This window comes from Copadichromis virginalis, linkage group LG13 (genome assembly GCF_057382275.1).
Source record: "Copadichromis virginalis isolate Kocher_CV1m ecotype Utaka linkage group LG13, C_Virginalis_male_GT1.1, whole genome shotgun sequence".
NCBI classification, from domain to species: Eukaryota; Metazoa; Chordata; class Actinopteri; order Cichliformes; family Cichlidae; genus Copadichromis; species Copadichromis virginalis.
Window position 1 is genome coordinate 19,172,515 of NC_140630.1, and position 21,721 is coordinate 19,194,235.

The 21,721-nt window shown below is 41.9% G+C and overlaps 1 protein-coding gene across 4 annotated transcripts in view; it reads right to left on the bottom strand.

Moving 5' to 3' along the window:
- The window catches only part of ptpn20 (protein tyrosine phosphatase non-receptor type 20), a 28,466-nt gene that overhangs the window by 5,472 nt on the left and 1,273 nt on the right, over positions 1-21,721 (bottom strand). For 3 of the 4 annotated variants that reach the window (XM_085477796.1, XM_085477794.1, XM_085477797.1), the window contains exons 2-39: positions 19,947-20,094; positions 19,571-19,734; positions 18,772-18,837; positions 18,501-18,680; positions 18,268-18,343; positions 17,791-17,871; positions 17,490-17,565; positions 17,096-17,249; positions 16,759-16,830; positions 16,396-16,570; positions 16,049-16,184; positions 15,795-15,933; positions 15,546-15,698; positions 15,095-15,280; positions 14,818-14,980; positions 14,198-14,465; positions 14,034-14,113; positions 13,531-13,608; positions 13,309-13,416; positions 13,054-13,170; positions 12,722-12,930; positions 12,062-12,163; positions 11,702-11,795; positions 11,080-11,165; positions 10,439-10,610; positions 9,816-10,027; positions 8,306-8,404; positions 7,734-8,215; positions 6,988-7,564; positions 3,941-4,111; positions 3,672-3,846; positions 3,375-3,585; positions 3,258-3,295; positions 2,917-3,003; positions 2,163-2,224; positions 1,705-1,866; positions 1,368-1,617; positions 448-554 (exon numbers count right to left, since the gene is read on the bottom strand). In XM_085477796.1, the coding sequence (XP_085333922.1) occupies positions 448-554; positions 1,368-1,617; positions 1,705-1,866; positions 2,163-2,224; positions 2,917-3,003; positions 3,258-3,295; positions 3,375-3,585; positions 3,672-3,846; positions 3,941-4,111; positions 6,988-7,564; positions 7,734-8,215; positions 8,306-8,404; positions 9,816-10,027; positions 10,439-10,610; positions 11,080-11,165; positions 11,702-11,795; positions 12,062-12,163; positions 12,722-12,930; positions 13,054-13,170; positions 13,309-13,416; positions 13,531-13,608; positions 14,034-14,113; positions 14,198-14,465; positions 14,818-14,980; positions 15,095-15,280; positions 15,546-15,698; positions 15,795-15,933; positions 16,049-16,184; positions 16,396-16,570; positions 16,759-16,830; positions 17,096-17,249; positions 17,490-17,565; positions 17,791-17,871; positions 18,268-18,343; positions 18,501-18,680; positions 18,772-18,837; positions 19,571-19,734; positions 19,947-20,070 (5,892 nt within the window). In that variant the 5' untranslated portion in view covers positions 20,071-20,094. Of the gene's footprint in view, positions 1-447; positions 555-1,367; positions 1,618-1,704; positions 1,867-2,162; positions 2,225-2,916; positions 3,004-3,257; positions 3,296-3,374; positions 3,586-3,671; positions 3,847-3,940; positions 4,112-6,987; positions 7,565-7,733; positions 8,216-8,305; positions 8,405-9,815; positions 10,028-10,438; positions 10,611-11,079; positions 11,166-11,701; positions 11,796-12,061; positions 12,164-12,721; positions 12,931-13,053; positions 13,171-13,308; positions 13,417-13,530; positions 13,609-14,033; positions 14,114-14,197; positions 14,466-14,817; positions 14,981-15,094; positions 15,281-15,545; positions 15,699-15,794; positions 15,934-16,048; positions 16,185-16,395; positions 16,571-16,758; positions 16,831-17,095; positions 17,250-17,489; positions 17,566-17,790; positions 17,872-18,267; positions 18,344-18,500; positions 18,681-18,771; positions 18,838-19,570; positions 19,735-19,946; positions 20,095-21,721 lie in introns of those variants that run through there. The other variant, XM_085477798.1, reaches the window with a different exon arrangement.

A 21,721-nucleotide genomic window follows, 5' to 3' on the forward strand; every position in this document is an offset into this window, starting at 1 on the left:
CAGTCCACTTCTTGTGTAATTTTCCAAAGCTCTGACTCTTCTCCCTGTTCCCTTTCCTCAAGAATGGGTGAGTGACACTTATTCTTCCTTGAAGACGATTTCTAGGCAAGTTTCAGCAAACAGTAGACAGATCAACTGAGATGTATCTCTCATGTTAACCTTGATTAGGTACCTTTTTAAGGTTCACAGGTCAGGGTTAAATGACTTAACATGCAAAAAACATCCCGCTGAACATGATCAGGTACAGGGACTGGAGCGAAAATGAGTAAAAAAGCAGCCAATGTCCAAAGAAATCTCTGATAGGCCTTCAGAAAGCTGGAGAACGATTGCTCAAGACCACTTTAAGAATTACAAGAAAGTCTGGCTACTTTGAAGCAAAGTTTAAAGAAATGAGAAGTTGCTCAAGACTTTTGCACACTTCTGTATGCTTGTTAGTGTCCACATTACCTGTTTACCTGTAGTCTCATCGGTTACAACTGTCAGTAGGTGAGGTGAGGGAGGGGGCGATGTTAGAACAACATCTGCTTCATTAACCACAGGGTCTGACGTTGCCTCTAAAACAGCAAATGTAGACAAAATGTCAACAAATAACAAGATTAAAATAATCACGCTTTTTGTTAATGAAATATTACAAATCTCTCTGAGTCTACAGCTTGTTTTAAACATCTGCTTTCTACAAATCCTAATAATAAGAAGGGGCCACACTTTATTTTAGAGTAAACTAATAAGACATAAGAGGCTGTATTTGTATCAAATTACACAGAGCTAGAAATAATGTTTTTATTAGGCAAATTTTACAAGCCATACCATCATTAGGCATTATTCAAGACTTTGCATGAGCTTATTTGACACTACAGTTGTGCTGTAATGTGTTGCCAATAACCCTCTAAGAAAGTGTGAGCCTCTAATAATAGGAGTTAACGAGGGATTTGACTTTATGTCTCAATATAGAGTTGTAATGACAACATAGTAGCTATCATAGCCTGGTATTAGGGGATTGGAAAGTGGCATGATATTTTTAAAAACGTGTGAGAGTAGACTGTCAACAAAGTACCACCTACACGTTGTAAAAGTCTGGACACCATCAAGATTTTAAGGGATGACTGAACATGTGATCCACTATGCTTTAGATTTCTTCTAATGACCAACGAATGATCCAGTAGTAAGGTGAAAGTCAGAGACAATTTGTAAGTATATCTTACGGCACTAAATCTGGTTTTCAAAGCGATCTTAATGTATATGTAAGGCACTATAAACATACTATTTCTAATTCTAGTTATGCCTAATTAGACACAAAATATGGATTTTTACATCTTTTACCATAAAATTTAGCGCAGCTTAGGAAATGTATTTGTCAGAGAGCATACCAGGGGGACGGTCCACTGGCCTGTTCAGCATGAGGTCAGGTGAAGAGCAATTATCAGGGTTGGACACAAGAGCAGGCTGCTCAGCTAAAATAGCTTCAGTTTGAGCTGACATGTTGGGCGGTGTAGGTGACTCGGAGTAGGTCAGGGGCCGGACGTCTCTGCAGATGGTGAGCTGCACAGTCCCTTCAGCTTTGCGCAGGATTTCCACCACCTTACTGTGGCTCAGTCCAGACACAATCACACCATTCACCTAGCATGGGCACAAAGAAAATCAAAGCCTCCCCCTGACTATGGAGGTAAAAAAAAATTATTTGCATTACATACGTTGTGTTGTTACCTCTAACAGAATATCTCCCACTCTCAGGCGACCGTCCTGCTCAGCTACTCCACCTGAGCAAATTTCTCTCACCCTGAGCATGCTGCCATTTGTTCCCCCGACCAATGCAAAACCGAGACCTCCTCCTTCTGGTTTAGTGAACTCCACTTGCATGATGCAATTCTAAGAAGACAAGAATTGAGAAATAAGGAAACAGATTCTCTTATCAGTTTTATAACTGTGTATTTACAAGGCCAGATTGTATTCTACATTAATAAATTGCCACTGTGTCGTGTACATAAATGAAGAGTAAAGAATGCTTGTCAAACACACAGATAGAGAATACATTAACAGATTGACACTCAGCAGACTCATGTTACAGTGTCCCCTTAGACGGACAATTGTTTAAGCAAAGCAGAAGGTGTACAGGAGAAAAGACCAGGCTAGTGGACAGAAAATACATTTGTTAGTAAACTTACATCCTGTTCTTGGCCGAGAGAGAGACATCTGAATTGTCCAGCAGTCTGATACACAGCTTCAGCTGAAAAAAAAAGCCCATTCAGACAAAAAAAAGAGTTAACATGTATATTATTATGCTTTTAGAAAACATCAAGCAAGTTTAACAAAGGGAACTCCTGGAGTTTGGCTCTAAACCAGCAGTGGAACTTTCCTTCTCTACCGATTTGCATCCATGCCACCTTCTGCATCAAAATAAATTTCAAAACAAGACACTTGGAGAAAAAACAGCAACACACACCAACCTCCCACCTCTTCGGACATTTTGAAAGAGAAGTGTTGAGCGGTGTATTTCTTCTATGACAGCAAAACAAAGCTGATCTTTTCAGACTGACCCTCTCCACTTTATACACCGTCACCAGGCAACTGAGATACCTGCCCTATAGACCACTGGCTGTATGGTTCTGACTCTGTGTGCATGTGTGTGCGACGCCTTTGGCCTTGCAGTCCAATACGCCAGTGGAGGGCCAGAGGCTCGCTAATTATTAATCCTGCTGTGAGAGCCCAGGATCTGTCTGTCAGCATTCAGATCACACACATGTAAACGCACACACAGCTGCAAAGAGAGCTATCTGTCAGCACCAAGCTCATGCTTCACCCTGACAATGGGACAGCCGTCAAAGGGATGAATGGTAACTAGTTACTGTGCTGATGATGAAAAGAGTTTGGAAGAAGCAAAAAGAGAAATAAATGAATGCGAGAAAGAAAAAAACTCACCATCTTCAGTAGGAGAGTCTTTCTCTGGGGATACTGGCTCTTCAAAACGAGCAAAGGACTTCCTGTCCTTTTTCCAGTCAAACAGACCTGTCGAAGAAAACAAAGAGATCAAACACTAAAAAATACCTTTGCATTACACACAAGTAATTGTTTTGCTTCCCAGAATTTTAAGGTTTTCTGGTAATGATTGAACCTAAATTATCATTGTTGAGCGCAAACATATTTGGTTTCTAAGCAATGCATCATTGCATATACTGCATAGAAACCAAACTATCCTGTTTAGCTGTCCTTGGAGTCCCGATCAAGTGAAGTCATGCCATAAATTCTTTGGAAGCACTTACCGTTCCACTTACCCCTGGGGGTCACTGGCTGCTCTTCTCTGTAACAGACACAAGAACAGACTCATTCAAAGAAAGAGAGGCAAACACTAAAAACATTATCTCTCGAACCATTAATACCTGATGACTTTTAGTTTCACTTTACGTGGAGCGATCTCACAAGCTTTGACTGCATCCTCTAGTGTCATTCCCAGCGTGCACCTTCCACAGATGTACAGGATCTTGTCATTGGGTTGGACACTACCCTCCTCGCTGGCAGGGGAACCTGGCACCACCTCCAGACAGTAGATGCCCTGCCATTTACTACCAATGCCACCTGTCAGCTTTATTCCTGGAAAGGGCACGCAGAGATTAATTCAAATAATATATGACTGATGTGCTTCTATGCCGTAAGTCGAAGTTTATATAAAGTCCCACCCAGCTGTCCTGAAGGTGTCTTGTGTAGGACAATATCAGGCAGGCTGTCACAAGAGGGTGGAGCCACCAGGTTGCTCACTGCTCTCCCTATTGTCATACTCAGTCTCCTTGGAGATGACCTGAGAATAGTCATGGCAACGTCATCTGCCACACTGGTAACATCGTGGCCATTTACCTGGTAAAAGATGACAGACAAAGAACAGTTGTCATATCAACAGGACACGCTTAATGATTACTTTAAATGTGCAGGCGCAAGTTTTGGTGCATACTGTGACGAGCCTGTCTCCTGCCCTGAGTCGTCCATCTGCCTTGGCTGGATTGTCCAATATTTCCTGTATGTAGTAGCAGTTGTCTAGTTTGCTTCGAGTGATGGTGAACCCAAAGCTTCCACTTCTGGACTTAGTCAGAACCACTGACAGCTCAAATTCTTTAACCAATCCCTGTGAGAATAGAAATTAGAAGGTCATGATTTTAAGAAGAAAACAAGAAATTTTTTAATTTGATGGCAGTGGCAAAAGTTTGTGTGGGGGATATAAAAAGCTTCAAAAGTCAGTGGTCCTAAAAAGAAACACCTGGAGGAACATTTGACACTAATAAGGTTCATTAGCACCAGGTCAGTAACATGTATATAAAGAGTATATAAAGATAATCTTAGAGATGCAGAGGTTCAGAGAATCTGTGGCGACGCTTTTTATATTTTAATGTTTTTTGGAGATTTTTATCACAATTTCTTCTGATAATGAGTAGGTGGCACTCACAGGGATCTTTTTCTTTGGAAGAAGAATCATATGATCCATGCCTTTTAGGTTGGTCAGATGCTGCCAACACCAGCCCTTTGATTTTAACATAGAGGGGAGACCCTGGGTTAACTTAGCCAGTCGATAAACAGCGTGATGTAACTGCTTATCCTGATTGCCAATGTTAGTGAATCCAGAATGGAAAGATAAGATAAGATAAGATAAGATAAGATAAGATAAGATAAGATAAGATAAGATAAGATAAGATAAGATAAGATAAGATAAGATAAGATAACCTTTATTAGTCCCACACGTGGGAAATTTGTTTTGTCACAGCAGGAAGTGGACAGTGCAAAAGTTATGACGCAAAAATTAGAATACAATAAGAATAAATACAGTACACAGCTGTACAGAATAGAATAAAATAATATACTATATACAGTAGAATAAAATAGAATAAAAATATACAATAAGATAAAAATAGAATACGAATGCTATATACAACTGAGTAAAAATACAACGATGCCAGAAAAGATTATTGCACTTAGTGTTATTGCACATGTGTGGATGTGTGTGTTTGTTCAGTTAAAGTCTTTGTTGTGGAGTCTGACAGCAGTGGGGAGGAAAGACCTGCGAAATCTCTCCGTCCCACACCGTGGGTGCCGCAGTCTCCCACTGAAGGAGCTGCTCAGTGCTGTCACAGTCTGCTGCATGGGGTGGGAGATGTTGTCCATCAGGGATGACAGCTTAGCCGCCATTCTCCTGTCACTCACCACCTCCACTGGGTCCAGAGGGCATCCTAGAACAGAGCTGGCCCTTCGGATCACCCTGTTCAGTCTCTTCCTGTCCCCAGCAGAGATGCTGCCGCCCCAGCAGACCACACCATAAAAGATAGCAGAAGCCACCACAGAGTCATAGAAGGTCTTCAGGAGTGGGCCCTCCACCCCAAACGACCTGAGTCTCCGCAGCAGGTACAGCCTGCTCTGCCCTTTCCTGTAGAGAGCGTCTGAGTTATGAGTCCAGTCCAGTCTGTTGTTCAGATGAACACCAAGGTACCTGTAGCTGTCCACAGCCTCAATGTCCATACCCTGGATGTTCAGTGGTTGCAGTGGAGAATGCTTGTGCCTGCGGAAGTCTACCACCAGCTCCTTGGTTTTACTGGCATTGATCTGGAGGTAGTTCAGCTGGCACCAGTCCACAAAGTCTTGAGTCAGTCCTCTGTACTCCTTGTCGTCCCCATCAGTGATGAGGCCGACTATTGCAGAGTCATCAGAGAACTTCTGCAGGAAGCACTGGGTGGAATTGTGGGAGAAGTCTGCAGTGTAGATGGTGAAGAGGAACGGAGCCAGAACCGTTCCCTGTGGGGCCCCCGTACTGCAGACGACCCTGTCCGACACACAGCCCTGAGTCCTCACATACTGTGGTCGGTCGGTGAGGTAGTCCAAAATCCAGGTAGTGAGGTGATGGTCCACTCCAGAGTTCTCCAGCTTGTCCTTCAGAACCGAGGGAAGAATGGTGTTGAAGGCACTGGAGAAATCAAAGAACATGATTCTCACAGTGCTTCCAGCGGTCTCCAGGTGAGCGAGGGAACGATGTAGGAGGTGAATGACGGCATCATCCGCTCCAATGCCAGGCTGGTAGGCAAACTGAAGTGGGTCCAGTGATGAGCTTGTTAGGCGCCGAAGCTGAGCCAGGACCAACCGCTCCAGGGTCTTCATCAGGTGGGATGTCAGAGCCACCGGCCTGTAGCTGTTGAGGTCCTTGGGGCGTGAAGTCTTTGGCACTGGTACAACACAGGAGGTTTTCCAGAGCTGTGGGACTCTTCCCAACCTCAGGCTCAGGTTGAAGAGGTGCTCCATCACCCCACACCCGGGGTATGTCAAACTGTCTTCATAGTATAGGGCAGAGTAGCACTGCATTAAAAACAGAGCTGACTGTCGTTCCTGTTTTTAATGCAGCCTGCTCCATAGGCTCAGGAACGCTTCCAGAAATCATCCTCTGTGAATCCAGAATGTAAATTCAAGCTTACATATATGAACATGATACAGAAACACCACCATCTCCTCTAGATGTCCTATGAGGGACCATACAGCTTGTTATTGGCACTGAGTTCAAAAGCCTGCATCTCCGTTGGTTTAGGGTTACATTAGTGCCTATGGAACTGGCACCTTGCATATTTGGAAAGGCACCATCAATGCTGAAAGGTATATACAGATTTTAGAGCAACATACGATCCCATCCAGAACACCTCTTTATTAGGGAAGACCCTGCATATTTCAGCAAGACGATGCTAAACACCATACTGCAGCTATTATAACAGTAGAAGAACCGAGGCGCTGAACCGGCCTGACCTTTCACCAGTTGAAAAAATGAACAACATAAGACATAAAAATACAAAATAAGACTCTGGACTGTTGAGCAGCTAGCTATTAGACAAGAATGGGAAAACATTAATCTCTCAAAAGTCCAGTGATGGTTCTCTTCAAAAAACTTAATGGAAAACTAGCAGGCAAACTAATATTGATGAAAACACAGCTAAATTTAAGCAGTGGCATAAAAATAGAACATCATCGACTTGCCTTTCTTCGACTCTCTTCCTCTTCCTCATCATATTCGTCATCATCATAATCTTTGTATTCCTTTTCTTTCTTTTCTGGTTCTTCTCTAAATTGGATCGGAGCAGCCGGGGGCAGCAGTGTGGGGGGCAGCACTGGGGGAGGTGGACTAGGACAGGGAGCCACAGAGATAATCTGAGCTGTGATAGGGGTCAGTGGTGGAGGTTGAGGTGGGGGCACCATGGGGCGGCTGATCTTGGACATGGCTTTGTAGTGACTTGGAAGAAGCCCCTGCTGGATTGGGTGGTGCTTGGTTTTAGGGGGCTGTGTTGTGAGTGGCTGGGAGGGATGTGCCAGGGAACAAGTGGTGGGGGTGTCAGATAAGAGGTTGAGGGCCAAGGTGGTGGGGTTGGGGTGTGGATACTGCAAGCTACTTGATGTTTGAGAGCTAAAGTTGGCTGTTTGAGTGCTAGCGGTGGGAAGCATGTGAGGAGGCTCCAGTGTGGAGCTGATGGTCAGGTACTCTTCATCTGCCATGATAGTGAGTCCATTTCCCATGAGGCAATAGGTGACACTTCCATCTGCCTCCTCTCTGACTCCACTGCCGATTAAAAAAAACATTTATTTTGTAGTCTACTTAAAATTAAGCCAAATGTTCATGTTCATCCTAACAATAAAACTCTGTCCTGATAAAAGACATCTGCACGAGTTTTGAAAATAACCACACAACATGCACATCAACACATGACAGCTGGCATCTGAAACATTACCTGGTATACACAGAGTTGGAGCCAGTCTTAGGACAGACATCAATAAGCATCACAGTAGAGCTTGAGGTTGTTGCGTCCTCCTCCTCCACATCTTTGCTCTTCTTTTCTGCTTCTGCTTCCTTTTGTTGCTCGAGCTTCCCAGCAGCTAGTTGGGCCTCTGTTGGAGCAGGTGGAGACCCAGAGCCAGGCGAGGTAGGTGAGGCAGGTGATGCTGGCGAGACTGGTGAAGGAGGAGATGTAGGTGATGTTGGTGAAGGAGGTGAGCGAGGGGAAGATGGTGGAGTCTGTTGTGTCTGCACTTCTGCCTTGAGATCCTCCTGGCTCTCTGGGAGTTGTGAAGCTGCAGGAAGTTCTGAGTTTTTCTCTGTTTTTCTGGTCGGCTCCTCCTCCTGGTTGGAGGGCTTTTTGAGGAGCTCGCTGTAGTCCTCCCCCAACCTGATGTCCAGAGACCGCGATCGAGCATCACGGAGGGATGTAAGAGTCTGTAGAGTCAGACAGAAAGTACAATGGTTTGTCTAAAAATGTCTGCCTTGGGACTGGATTTACAGTGATTCATGAGTATATTAGCTCACCAGTGAGTTATTATCTCCATCATTCAGTGCTCCTGGTCCAGGTCGGCAGATCAGCAGATGAACCTCAGAAGGAGCACCACGTAGCAAAAGCAAAACCCTCTGAGACAAACAGAAAAGAAACTTTGAATTGGTTAAAAATGAGACAGACTTACACTCAACAAAAATATAAACACAACACCTTTGTTACTGCTCCCATTCCCCATGGGATGGACGTAGAGACCTAAAATTCATTCCAGATACACAATATAACCATCCCTCCCAAACAGTGGTCACAAATCAGTCCAAATGTGTGGTAGTGGGCACATCTGCTATATTGAGATAATCCATCCCACCTCACAGGTGTGCCACATCAGGATGCTGATCTGACATCATGAGTAGTGCACAGGTGTACCTCAGACTGCCCACAACAAAAGGCCACCCTGGAATGTGCAGTTTTGTCTCACAGCAAAATGCCACAGATGCCACAAGCAATGAGGGAGCGTGCAATTGGCATGCTGACAGCAGGAATGTCAACCAGATCTGTCGCCCGTGCATTGAATGTTCATTTCTCAACCATAAGCCGTCTCCACAGGCGTTTCAGAGACTATGGCAGCACATCCAACCAGCCTCACAACCGCAGACCTCGTGTAACCACACCAGCCCAGGACCTCCACATCCAGCAGGTTCACCTCCAAGATCGTCTGAGACCAGCCACCCAGACAGCTGCTGGAACAATTGGTTTGCACAACCAAACAATTTCTGCACAAACTGTCAGAAACCGTCTCAGGGACGCTCAACTGCATGCCCGTCGTCCTCATCGGGGTCTTGACCTGACTCCAGCTCGTCGCCGTAACAGACTTGTGTGGGCAAATGCTCACATTCGATGGCGTCTGGCACGTTGGAGAGGTGTGCGCTTCACGGATGAATCGTGGTTCACATTGTTCAGGGCAGATGGCAGCTGAGAATGTCCCAGTTCTTGGACTGATTTGTGACCACTGTTTGGGAGGGATGGTTATATTGTGTATCTGGAATGAATTTTAGGTCTCTACGTCCATCCCGTGGGGAATGGGAGCAGTAACAAAGGTGTTGCGTTTATATTTTTGTTGAGTGTAAAATGTGCACAGATATCTGACCAACATATGTGTAAAAGCAACGCTGCTAATACCATTGTAACTTCTTGGCAGTACAGAGAAGATTAAATGACACAAGCACAATGACACAAACTGCTTTCTATTTCAAGTGGTACAAGATTAAAGGATTAGTGAAACAATGAAGTGAATGAGACTTGAGAGAGAACAAGGTCACTTGTGTTACTTATACACTCGGCAGTCCATTCATGATTATCCATTGTTCTTCCACAGGTTTACACAGTTTTAAGGCTACATTGGCTATTTTGCAAACAGGTTTATTTTGCTTTTTAGCTTCTTATGGTCCAATTGTCCACACACATTCTTGTCCTCTTATAAATATAAGAAATAAAAAACAAACTAAACAAAAAATACACTATCTGATATAAACATATAAATTCTACCTGATAGGGAAGATTCTTGAGAGGCTCTTTGTTGACAGTCAGGATGATGTCTCCTTCCCGCAGCAGGCCACTTTCCTGCGCTGGCTGACCTGGGAACAGACGTTTGATGCGGACCACGCTGCTGCGGTCTGGTCCTGAGTGCAGCTGGGAGATATAAAAGCTGAAGCCGAGGCCAGACAAGCTCTTCCTCAGCACCACCTCACGTGTGTTTTCTACGAACGAGATGAAAGGAAACACTTGAGCATTAACATGTGAATTATGATCTTTAGCAACGTGCTAAGAACATTTTTCAATTCAGTGTCACAAATGCATGTATATTTCTTTTCTGTAATTATTATTTGGTAATACATTTTTCCCAATTTATTTGACTTTTTTTCCTACTATTACCAGTAAAGAAGGGAAGGCTACGTGCCAGCGAACAGGAAGCTTTAAGGTTTCAGTGGATGCAATCCCAAGGGACTGAGGCGGCATCAGCCCTAGATGACTCTGACAGCAACCACAATGTAGCTGTCAGATGACTCACAGTCACCTCTGGGCCATGTGTGCATGAGTGTGTGTCCCTGACACTGTCTATCTTTTCTTTTTTATTACGAGGGTAAATGCCCCTTCGTCTCCCCTCTCACCATCCGTTACAAAGCTGTAGTCCTTGGCTCGACCACTCAAGGTCGTTTCCATGGAGACTTCAGTCCTGAGGGGCTGTGTGTGTGATGCACTGTGGACCAAGGTAGGGCAGGGCGAGTCAGGTCTAGGCTCCAGAATTACTGTGGGCTCCCTCTCGAGCAGCAGGCTCACCACCTATAGGGAGCAGATGACGCACATACTTCCCCTTAATATGCTTGATAAATTTAATTGAACAAATAGCGTCACAGCGGGAACAGAGAATAATGTGTAGCAGCACTGGTTCCTGCCATTTTTTCACTGTGAATAACGCTTCCTTAAAAAAGGTTATGGTGGAAAGGTCTAAAGAGTCAGGTCAAGTCCTTGTAATAGTGAATTCAATAGTTTGGACTTTAGTGCTTTTGTCATTATGTTAACTTTTATGGTTTTATATTTAAGTTAATTTAACTAAAACAGACTCATTAGGGAAGGATTATCATCATGGATCACGAAAACATGGATTTAAAGAGATGAAGAAATATGTAACCTCTGTGAAGGACAGTCACTTAGCACTGATATTAATGTAATCATATCAGCAAACGAGAACATTTGTGTGTGTGATTGTGTTTCATTGCATGAGCAAGTGTTCATGCCCGTGTATGTATACCTCCCCAGTCCTCTTCAGGAACTCGACAGCTTGATGGTGAGTCACGCCCCTCAGGTTGGACCTGTCAACCTCCAGCAGTCTGTCACCTGTCATACGCACAAACACAAACCTCATCATCATTAGCAGCATCCGAACCGAAACGGTTTGCGATGTGTGTGCGTGTGTGTGTATATGTGTGATGACATATCACCAAACTTTAAAGTCTCTCCTGCTCACTGAGGCACGAAACAAGTCACAGCACAGAGGTTTACAAAATGTAAATAACAGCAACAGCAAATGTTTTATAATATAATTTCTCAAATACATTTTTATGATCTTTGGGGTTTAGACTTTTATTATCTTACTGTTCAATACACAATCACTTATGTAATATGCTGCATATGGAAGCTTAAGAACTTTTGTGTCAGATTCATACTTTATAATGCTGCGATGATGATGATGATGATGTTAGGGGGACTGTTATTAAGGATATAATTACAATGTAACAACTGATAAACTTAGAATTTATCCAGAATTTAGAAGTTTGATATGGATCCTGCACATTTTAATCATTTATTTTTTTATAACCCTTTACCTTTTTCAACACCTGATCATATCTTCTACTTCCAAATTAAAAGATTACCAATTTGAATGCGACCATCCTGCTCAGCAGCACCTCCAGGCACCAGACTCTTGATGTAAATGCCTCCATCATGCACATTAGTGTTAATTCCTCCCTTTGGCAAGACAGAAAAAAAGAGGAAATTCATTTGGCTGACAGTAAAGCAGTGATCTTACAAAGTTTATATGATTCATATCAATTCAAATTCAGTAAGTCAAGATAAAGTATTTGACATCATATCAAGAACATATTGTATTTTTACAGCTTCCTTATCCAAAATGATTTTTCTTCAAAAATGATTCCGTAAAGAAACCAAACTCTACTTTCTTTTACAACTAGAGAAAATGAGGAAAGCACTCTTCATTAAAACATTTCACTCACAGCAACACTGATGCCAAGGCTTCCACTGCTTTTCTTCAGCTCCACTACAAACCGCTCGCCTGTTTTAAGGCTCAAGATAGAGGGCGACCGAGAGTAAATGTCCTGAAAAAGACGCAGAACAGAGGATTAATGTTAGATTACAAGAAATGATTTCATGAAAAATTACATACAGTAACATGAAAATGTATTGTAATGTTTAGAGGTTATTTCTGCAAGTAAAATGTGAAATTAAAAAACATTTTGATTTAGAGTGTTCGTACTTGTTACTTGAGACTTTTGCAAAATGTGGCAGTTATTCAAAACAATTCTGTAAATGTATGCAAGTTTAAATTAAGTGTCTGCAGCCTATAATATTATAGGTAACAGTGTAAATGTTGCAGTTATAATGACTTTGAAATAATTTAACATCTGTACTGAACTGAAAATAAATAGATCGTTAAAGTGTTCCTAAAAAAGAAAGGAATGAATGAGGGCATATCTTTGGGACACTTCTGAATCCTGTGAATGACGACATCTCTTAGTTTTATCCAATTAATGTGAGCACTTAATCTGTTTATCAGTTGGCATTGGACTCTAATATCAGCTTTGACAGCACTGCTTCTTTTAAAAACAGTAAAGTCAATCGTCTCTAACCGCTGTCTTCTGAGCACTGGTTCTAACCTGGGCATCGTGTATTCGCACCACAGGAATGTGAAGCTTCCTGTTGTGTTTTGGAGTTGCCATGCTGGACAATGTGATGACATCCTCGAGTTCCTCCACTCCGGGACGGTACTCTGTGCTACTCAGGGTAGTCTGTGACCCAAAGTTCCTCTCCAACGCTAATCCAAGAGTACTCTGACTCAAAGAACTTTGTCTGTCCTTCAGTGACTCTGAGAGGAAAACAACCAGGTGGCATTAAAACCATGAAATAACTACTACTCTGCACAGTATGATCTGATAATAATTTATAAATATTTGAAGGATGGACGGAGAAAGCAGTGGGCCGATCTTACGCTTAGGCTGGGACACAATGAGCTCCACCTCATCGGGGCTGCTCTGTAAGATGGCAGCAGCATCACTGAATGTCACTCCTTCCAAACTAGTCTTATTTAGTGAGATGAGACGTCCACCTGGAAAAATCAGCAAATCACCTTCAAGTCCTTATGACAGATCACGTCCAATCTAATTGTGTATCTTGCTCTAGATATTTTATTATACATTTTCATCCCGTATCTATATTTTTAATCTGCATCGTTTGAACTTTGCACCTGGTTTAATTCGTCCATCTTTCTCTGCAGGGCCATCAGGCACAATGGAAGCAATGAAGATCCCAAGGTCAAGTTTGCCTGTATTGTCCTCTCCCACTATCACAAAGCCTGAAACAGGAGCAGAGAATATGAAGACTTTTACTAAAGAATCACTTGTTGTTGCTGTTGTTGTTATACCAGGAATTTTATCTCTCTCAGCTAAATCTGAGCTAATAAACTCACCAAAGCCCAGTTTGGGATCTTTCTTCAGGGTCACGCAGACTATCTCTCTCTCTGGTGGGGTCCGGGTTGGTGTATCAACTGCAAAACGTATGTTTTTAATATGATAAACAGGCAGCAGTAAACTATTTATATACTTTGTTTGCCTCGTTATTGTGCACTGGGTCACAGGGGCAGGTCAAATGTATGGTGTGGGTTTAGGTCATAAACAGACCAAAACATTAAGACTTGTACGCACTTTAGAAATGTTCAAATCAACATATCTGGAATTAGATCTAAACACATGAAGAAAACATGTGGACTCCACATAGGAGAGCCCCTACTGAAAAGAAGAAGAACTATTGTTGTGAGGGGACAATGTCAGCCAGACAACCAGACTGTCACTCTACTTTAACTCTGTGACCATCAAATTTCAAAAACCTAATATGACAGATGTCAGGTGCTCCATGCTGATTTAGTGTGTTACTCAAAGACTTGTTGTATTTATATTTTATTTGTCAGCTCACCTCGAATGGAGGATGAGGCATCAGAGTCCTGCTTCTGTAGTGACATACTGGACATCATCCTGGGAAGAAGCTCTGGCGTACTACAACATATGTTCACGGTAACATTTAGCTAAATCCACCTATATTTTTGTGATAATAACATGAAACTCATTATTAAGGGCTACCTCCAACACTGTCGCTCTTTTACATCCCTGAGGTCTCCCGTTTCGGGCAGATCCTTGTTCAGCTCTCTACTCATCTCTCTCCTCATCTCTCTCTGTTGGCGGAGCCGAGCCTCCAATTTGGCAGTCAGGTCGTCACAGGACTTGGACAGGGAGTCTGGTTGACCGGGCGCCAATCCTACATGGTTCAACATGCCCTCTGAGCAGGATATCCGCCTTAAGTTCAGGTTACGACCCCTGTAGGCGGATATGTACTTTTCCATGTTTTCATCTGGAGAAACAAAGTAGAATCAGGTGCTGCTTGCTCTTTGTTATACTTGGTTAAAACCTTTTTTTTAATATTAGCACTGCTAAACCCTGAAACAATATTTTTTGCTCACAGTACTCATTTCTTTCTCCATTTAGGAATAAATATGATCAGTTTTTCCTACCAATCCCATCTCCAGAAGAAATGAGAAAACAATCAATCAATCTAAGACAAGTTATCCTATCCAGTGAGAGAAGAAAAAACAAACACATTTTAAAGTCTTAATTGGGATCAGGCTGGACAGAGAAGAGCTCTTAGTCTGATTTCTCTTTTTTTTTTGTGCAGTTTAAATTTTAAACAATCAAAATATTCCCACCTGGGATTAAGGTGTGGTTTAGCTGTCGTGACGTCATCTCGCTGTGAAACTTGTGCTGTGCTGAGCAAAGGTTCAGGAGGTATTGTGCTATTTTTGAGCTTTCCGTTACAAAACCATGCTTTTTCCCACTGGGGCCACCACACTCTATAATCAGTTTACGCCGCTGAAAGACATAAATCATTATTTAGTTCCTCTGAGCTTCATAGCAATACTACCTCTGCAAAGTAATGTCTTACACAGCTTAGCAAAGTCTGACTGAAAGGCCATATTTTTTTACCCCAGTGGATATGGAGTCAGTTTCCCTCCAGAGGAAGCGTCTGGTAACAGTCCGGACGTGGTTCTTCATCTCGTACACGATGATTCCTTTGGCACAGACTCCCAAGACCAACTCTCCAACCACCGACCTTTTCTCTCGCCCCACACGGTGGAACATAACTCCATACTCTGGTAGCTGCTGTGCAATCTGATGTGCACATGGTTTTCAGATTTTGTGGGACTCAAAATCTGGGAGTTTAGCTCTTGATCCTAACTCTCATATATACATGTATTTATAAACTAAGCAGGACAGTAAAACTGTCAAATTAAAAAAAAAAATAGTAGTAGTAATAAAAAAGTTCACCGAGACTTATGACTATAGCATACATACAGTAACTAAAGGACAATATAAGCTACTTTTTAAACGAGTCTGTGTACATGTGTGGGAATAAATGCATTATTAGTGTGGTTACCTTTAGGTACTCCATTTCTGCCTCTTCTGGCAGCATCTGTGCATGACTTGCATGTAGTCTTGGCAACTCTTCCTTGACGCTGGGCAGGGCAAGCTTCTCAAGCATCCTCTTGGACACATAGTGCTCTGGTTGGTAATAGTTCTTGCCATATAACTAAAAAAGAGACACAAAAAGGATGAGGATACACACTGACAGATAATGCTGCTCCTTAAAGACATGCTGCAAACATGATTGTTATGTCCTCTGTACCTCTGACATGTAATCACCAAACTCAGCCTGCAGCGCAAGAGCAGCCAGGAATAAGCCTGTCTCCTCATTACAGTAAAGCCTGTCCTCCAAGATATCCTTACGCAGCTGTAAGTAGTACTGGTGACGAGTCAGTTTGTGCCTAGGAAGGAGGAACAAAAAAAGAAGAAAAAAGGCAACAGTGGGTTTAACTAAATACATTTCTGAAAATGAGCTTCCTGCATATGAGTTAATCGTGAAACCACTGCAGCACTTACAGAATGAAGGAGATATCATCAACAAAAAATTTGACTCGAAGAAACACCAAAAAGGATGATATCTGCCCTTTTTTCCAACTGTCAGGGGCAACTTTGGAGATTTTTGTTTCATGTTCCAAAAAGAAATATTCATCATCTGCAGAATGCCAAAGAAAAGCTTCTTTAGCCACATTTGTCTGAAGTGACTAAAACATCCAGTTGCGGAAAGACAGATTCAAAGTCATTTCAGTTTTTTCTGGAAAGGTATTCAGATAAATTACATATTCAAATATTTTTTTTACTGTCAATCCTTTCTCACAACCAGTGCACTCAAGATAGATCAGGTCCTATTTATTATGGGCTCTTACCATCTAGGAAGGCAAGACCAAAGTAAAAGTGTTCCACCAAGTTTGCGTGCGCGACCACCATGTCAAACACATCTCTTGCTCTGGACTTAATATCACAGCGAACCACCACGTACTGTCCATTAGGCATCACAACAGTCACTTCTCTCTGAGACGAACATGAACGGCCCTTTCTGGACTGTGGCGTGTACACACAAAACACACAGACACACACGTACATGTACATACATATACAAATACTATACATGCAATTATGCAAATAGACACAGTTCAGCATGCGAGAAAGGAAAAGCTAAAAGAATAGGAGCAAACAGAAGTGTAAACCGAAATTGCTTATGGGCAAGTGAGCCGAGATTATTCATTTACCACAATAGATCCTGGAAGCTCAAGAACAATTTGTTGCTCATCTGGCATTCTGACGAACTCGGGACCCAATGCCTGGAAAATAAAATTAATTAAACAAAAAAAAATAATATGTATATATTATTAGCTGGAATACATCTGACAGGTTGTCATTCCTCACTAAATGATCAACTGTATACAGAGATTTTAGTTCACCTGCACTGACTACTCTACAGTTCACTGTCATTCTAATACAGCTACATGCACACAGATCCACAGCATGCCCGTTTACTCCGTGCCCTGCAAAAACATTTCACTTGACTTATGTCACTGATACATTCAAGTTCGTTTCTGAGCTTACCTTAGATTTTCTCTGGCTCAGACTAAGCGAGGAGTCGCTGAATGTGATGGAAGGACTGTGAGATCTGCCTGATGTCTTCGGAGAGATGTCGTGATGGGGACTCCTACCGAGCCAACTGCAATTGCTGTCCCTGTGACGAACCCCACGAGGGATTCTGAAGGGAGAGAGGTGGGTGGGGAAGGACAGATTGTGTAATAGTTGTGCAGGCGAGTTGGAAAAGTCAAACAACGAGAAAATGTCAGATCCCCTCAAAGTCAGTACAGACAATAAGGACGGGGGAAATGAGGAGCGGAAAGATTTATCTGTGCTGACATGAATGCACAGATAGCATCCTTCTACACTCTTGGTAGAAGGTCCAGTGATGGTGTGTATATATGCATGCATATATACATGCCTTTCTAAAGAAGATTGGTACAACGATGTGGGAGAGCTTCTCGGTCTTTGTCTCCATGGTCTTTGAGGTAAACTCCCTATAAAACATATTAAAAATGTTGTTGTTTTTTAAATAGTACACATATATATGTTCTGACTGTAAAATGCATTAAACAAAAATAGATACAAAACATAAAAGCATGCATAATTCAAGGATTACATCCAGACACTAAAGTGATGCATTTTGACATGAAACAAACTTCTTTGAAAGACATCCTGTGACTTCTGTTCAGGATTTGGTTTCACCCAAACGAAACGCATACCTGACTTTGAGTCAGAGTCCGTTGAATATCTTCTACCTTCAGCACTTCCTTCGCTGAAGTCTGAAAATGGCCCTCTCTTTCCTGTCATCCAGGTAAGAAATAAAAGATGACAGCAATGTTTAATCTGGTTCTTTGTCTCTGCTGCCCTGAGACACTAAGATGTTTGGACAGACCTGCAGGAGGTTTTAGCTTGGAGCATCTCGCTCAGTATCTGATTACTGGCTCTCGCAGGATCCTAATCCTGGGCTTGCTTTAGGTTAAGATTTTAATCCTGTTGTCCGGTGTTCAGTCTTGAGTCAAACCAACAGTGACTGCAGCTACGTCCAGGAAATATGTAGATGACACCTCTTAAAGGTCAAATTTATTTAGGACGCATTAGGATTATTTAGAAATTAAATGAAATGACTCAGCTTTTTATGTGTGTGTTGTATGGACCTAGTTTAAATCAAACATTTATCTCAACTGTATCACGCTCACCATGAAGTCTTTCTCTGATCATCAGACTTCTGCCGCTCAGAGGGACATTGCTGTCTGGCAGAGATGTCTGGTCCATCTGGAGGAAAAAGAACCCCTGCTATTCACAGACACTTTCATTTTTTTTTCATTAGTGCACAGTATGGCATTAATTTCACACACAGAATAGGCTGATGAGAACATAAAATATCATCAGACATGACCTTAGTGTAGAAAGTCTTTTTTTTCCGACTCACTGATTCATGAAAAACCTCCTCCACCAGCTGCCTGATGACTTTGGCGGGGGGCAGCAGGATGGAGGCCTTGAGCTGGGATTCGCAGGCTTCCAGGATGGAGTTGAGGTTTACCCGGCGGTGAGACAGGTCCTCACACATGCTGAGGAGGAGGCTGTTTAGATGGTCACTCAACTGAACCGGCTGAAAGTGAGAATTTAAATAATAATTACAACAGCTGAGTTGTGATGGTTAATGACAAAATAACTGATGATTTTATATAAGGGGCTACTACCTGATTTTGAGGTAGGTGAAAATCAACTGACCAGTAGAGAGTCATACCCAGTGAATACACCAGCATCTATGCAACAGATAAAACCAGGTTTACTTTTGCATTCCTTCATAATGTGTTATAATAGTGACGATACTTATATATGAATGAGAGTGAAGTTTTTCCAGTAAGAAGCAAGTAAGAGTAAGAACAAGATAGATACAGTAGATCAACGTGAGCTGGTTTGCACAGAGAATCTTTAAAACAATAAAAATAAATCTATTTCAAGCATGATTGATTAAATCGGGGGTATGCCATATACTGGATGTATAAAATAGAAATGCAGATTACTGAAGCAAAAGGGAGCAGGCAACAACACATTGTGCTTTCTTTTTTGGAGTTTTAAGGCATATTTCTTGAACATGAATTCTATATAGTGGTTTTTCAAATACGAAATATTGTTATATATATAAATGTATGATCATTTTCACATTATAATTTGTTTTTAATAGTTACTTTTTTGGACAATGTACACACGTAAGGCTCACAAGTGCAGATTTCAGGTCGTGATTCTCTTTCTTCAGCCACTAGATGGCGCACTTACACCTTATTCGACCTTCAGCTCCAGACATCCTAAGATTTTCCACTCAATGAAAGAGACACATCAGTTTATGTCTGGATTGATTCTTAACGTCGCGAAGTCACTGCAGAGTTTAAAGTTGCTAATAAGCTGTAAAGCTACAGGCTCTAGTACTCTGCACTATTTGAGAAATCTGCCTTCCACTTTCACGTGAGATACGGGTACGAAAACACGCGCACTGACCCTCTCTGTGGCAGGTTTGGTTGAGCTGGCACGGCCCTGCAGCATCTCCGGAGCGGCGAATGTGGAAACCTCATCTGATAGGCCACAGTTCTTAAATGCTAAGGTACCAGTGGCTGACAGCAGCAAGGAGGTGGGGCTTATGATACTGCACATATTGTTTTGACCTGAAAAAAAGGAAACATTTATGTACTATCGGCTTTACTGTAGTTTTACACTAAAGTCCCACTGAGGGAAGCAAGAATGCACGATATGTTTAAATGGTTTCATAGATTTTCCACTGGCGCAACATGATAGTATGGTCGTGGCGTTATAAGGCATGATGTATGTGAGGCTAAAATAACAGGGAGTGAGGTGGGGAGGGTCCTAAATGCTTTACCCTTATAAGAGACATCCACTAAAGACTCTGCAGTGCCCAGCAGCAAGGACCAGACCTCCTCCTCCAGCAGAGGTCCCCCTCGTGCCTCCAGTACTTCAGCTAATGTAACAAACGTGCTGCTCATTCTGCACACACTCCACGTATGCACCTGAGGGGGAATGCACACGGAGAACATATGCATAATACACACCGTTACATATGCAAATTGCGACTCATTAGAGGCATTTTTGATAGTAATATTCTAAAGAGAGGGTTAATTTTCCTCGCTTTACATGCAAATCAGGTATGTACAAGAGGCTGTATGTGAAAGTAAGACATGCACACATGACACTTAGTTGTTATTCTTTATGCCAGACTTATTATATATTTCCCTCAATATTTTTGACTTTAGAGGGAGAGCTGTAAGAGATTCTGGGACATTTCATAAACACAAAAATCCTTTTCACTGATTCAGACTACTTTAGTGCTTTGATCTTACTGCCTGTCACTTTCTCTGCCACTCCCATCTACTAATTGGCTTTTCTCTGACCTGGGGGCAGTCCTGAGGAAGCTTTCATTCTTGCACCAAAGCAAGTGTGTCATTATCCCAAGTTAGTTTGTTACATACTATGCAGTTACCACATCTATATACAGCACTTTGAGTGCTGCATATAGATGTATTTTTCTTACTTTGAGCATTATGGTGGTTGCTGAGCAGTTTACTATTTTATATAGATGAACATCCAGTTGGACTGGACCTAAACTTGCCATTGTTTGGGACGACTGTGATAAAAACAAGTAATGACGCTTATGGGTGGTCTCAAATGGATAAACAGTCTTACTTGCTTTCTATGAAAACATGAGGAATAACACTGTGAGTAAAACAGACATGTTGATTTTCCCAAAGCTAAAGGTTAAACTGAGTTTTCTCAGTGGCCAATGGCAGAATCTGGTTGTTATTGGTGAATGATTAAGTCCAGTATAACCTGATCACCCGGCCTCTTATTCTACCAGATCGATTGGTTTTATTGTGACTCTAAGTTAGTCTAAATCTTTCAAAGCAGTAATATAATAGGCTTGTTTCTACAGATACAAACCAACCTAATTACTTTAGACCTGATTAAATCTCCCTCTTAAACTGAACTTATCCTTGGCTTACAAGATTAAATTCGGTAGCAAAAAACAAATACTCTAATCAAATTGTAAGGCTATGAGGTTTAAAATCTAAAATGATACAACTGTAAAATTACATCGATGAGATCATAGAATCATCCTGCTGCAGATTACAGAAGGGTGCTTTGAATGAACCTTAAAAGTATGAAATTTGTCTGTACCCCCACCGATCTAGTCTTCAGTAAAAGTTCAGCAACTGTGCTTCTGTAGAGCTATTAGAGTAACTTTTGTAAAGAGGCACACTGCTACTGGAGCCTGAAGAAAAACCTGGTTATTGGATGGTAGTTATAGCAACAATAGTTTTATGTGTTACTAAATTTGTGAGGAAACTGTAAGGGAATCATGCTGTACATACAACAACATGGATCTGCTGATGGTCTAGGTCAAGTATGTGAACTCACCATCAACATCAAACTTTCAGTTTCTATTAGAACATCTATATTCCCGTGCAGACAATGATAATTACATTATAATTGTAGAACATATAGACATTCATTTAAACTCATTATAATTGGAGCGTGCAAACACAGTGTTTTGTCCTTCATACATTATGTTTGGACTAAGATACGGAACATACTATGATTTAATGAACCACTAGATGACTAGCCTTCCTACACTGTTAG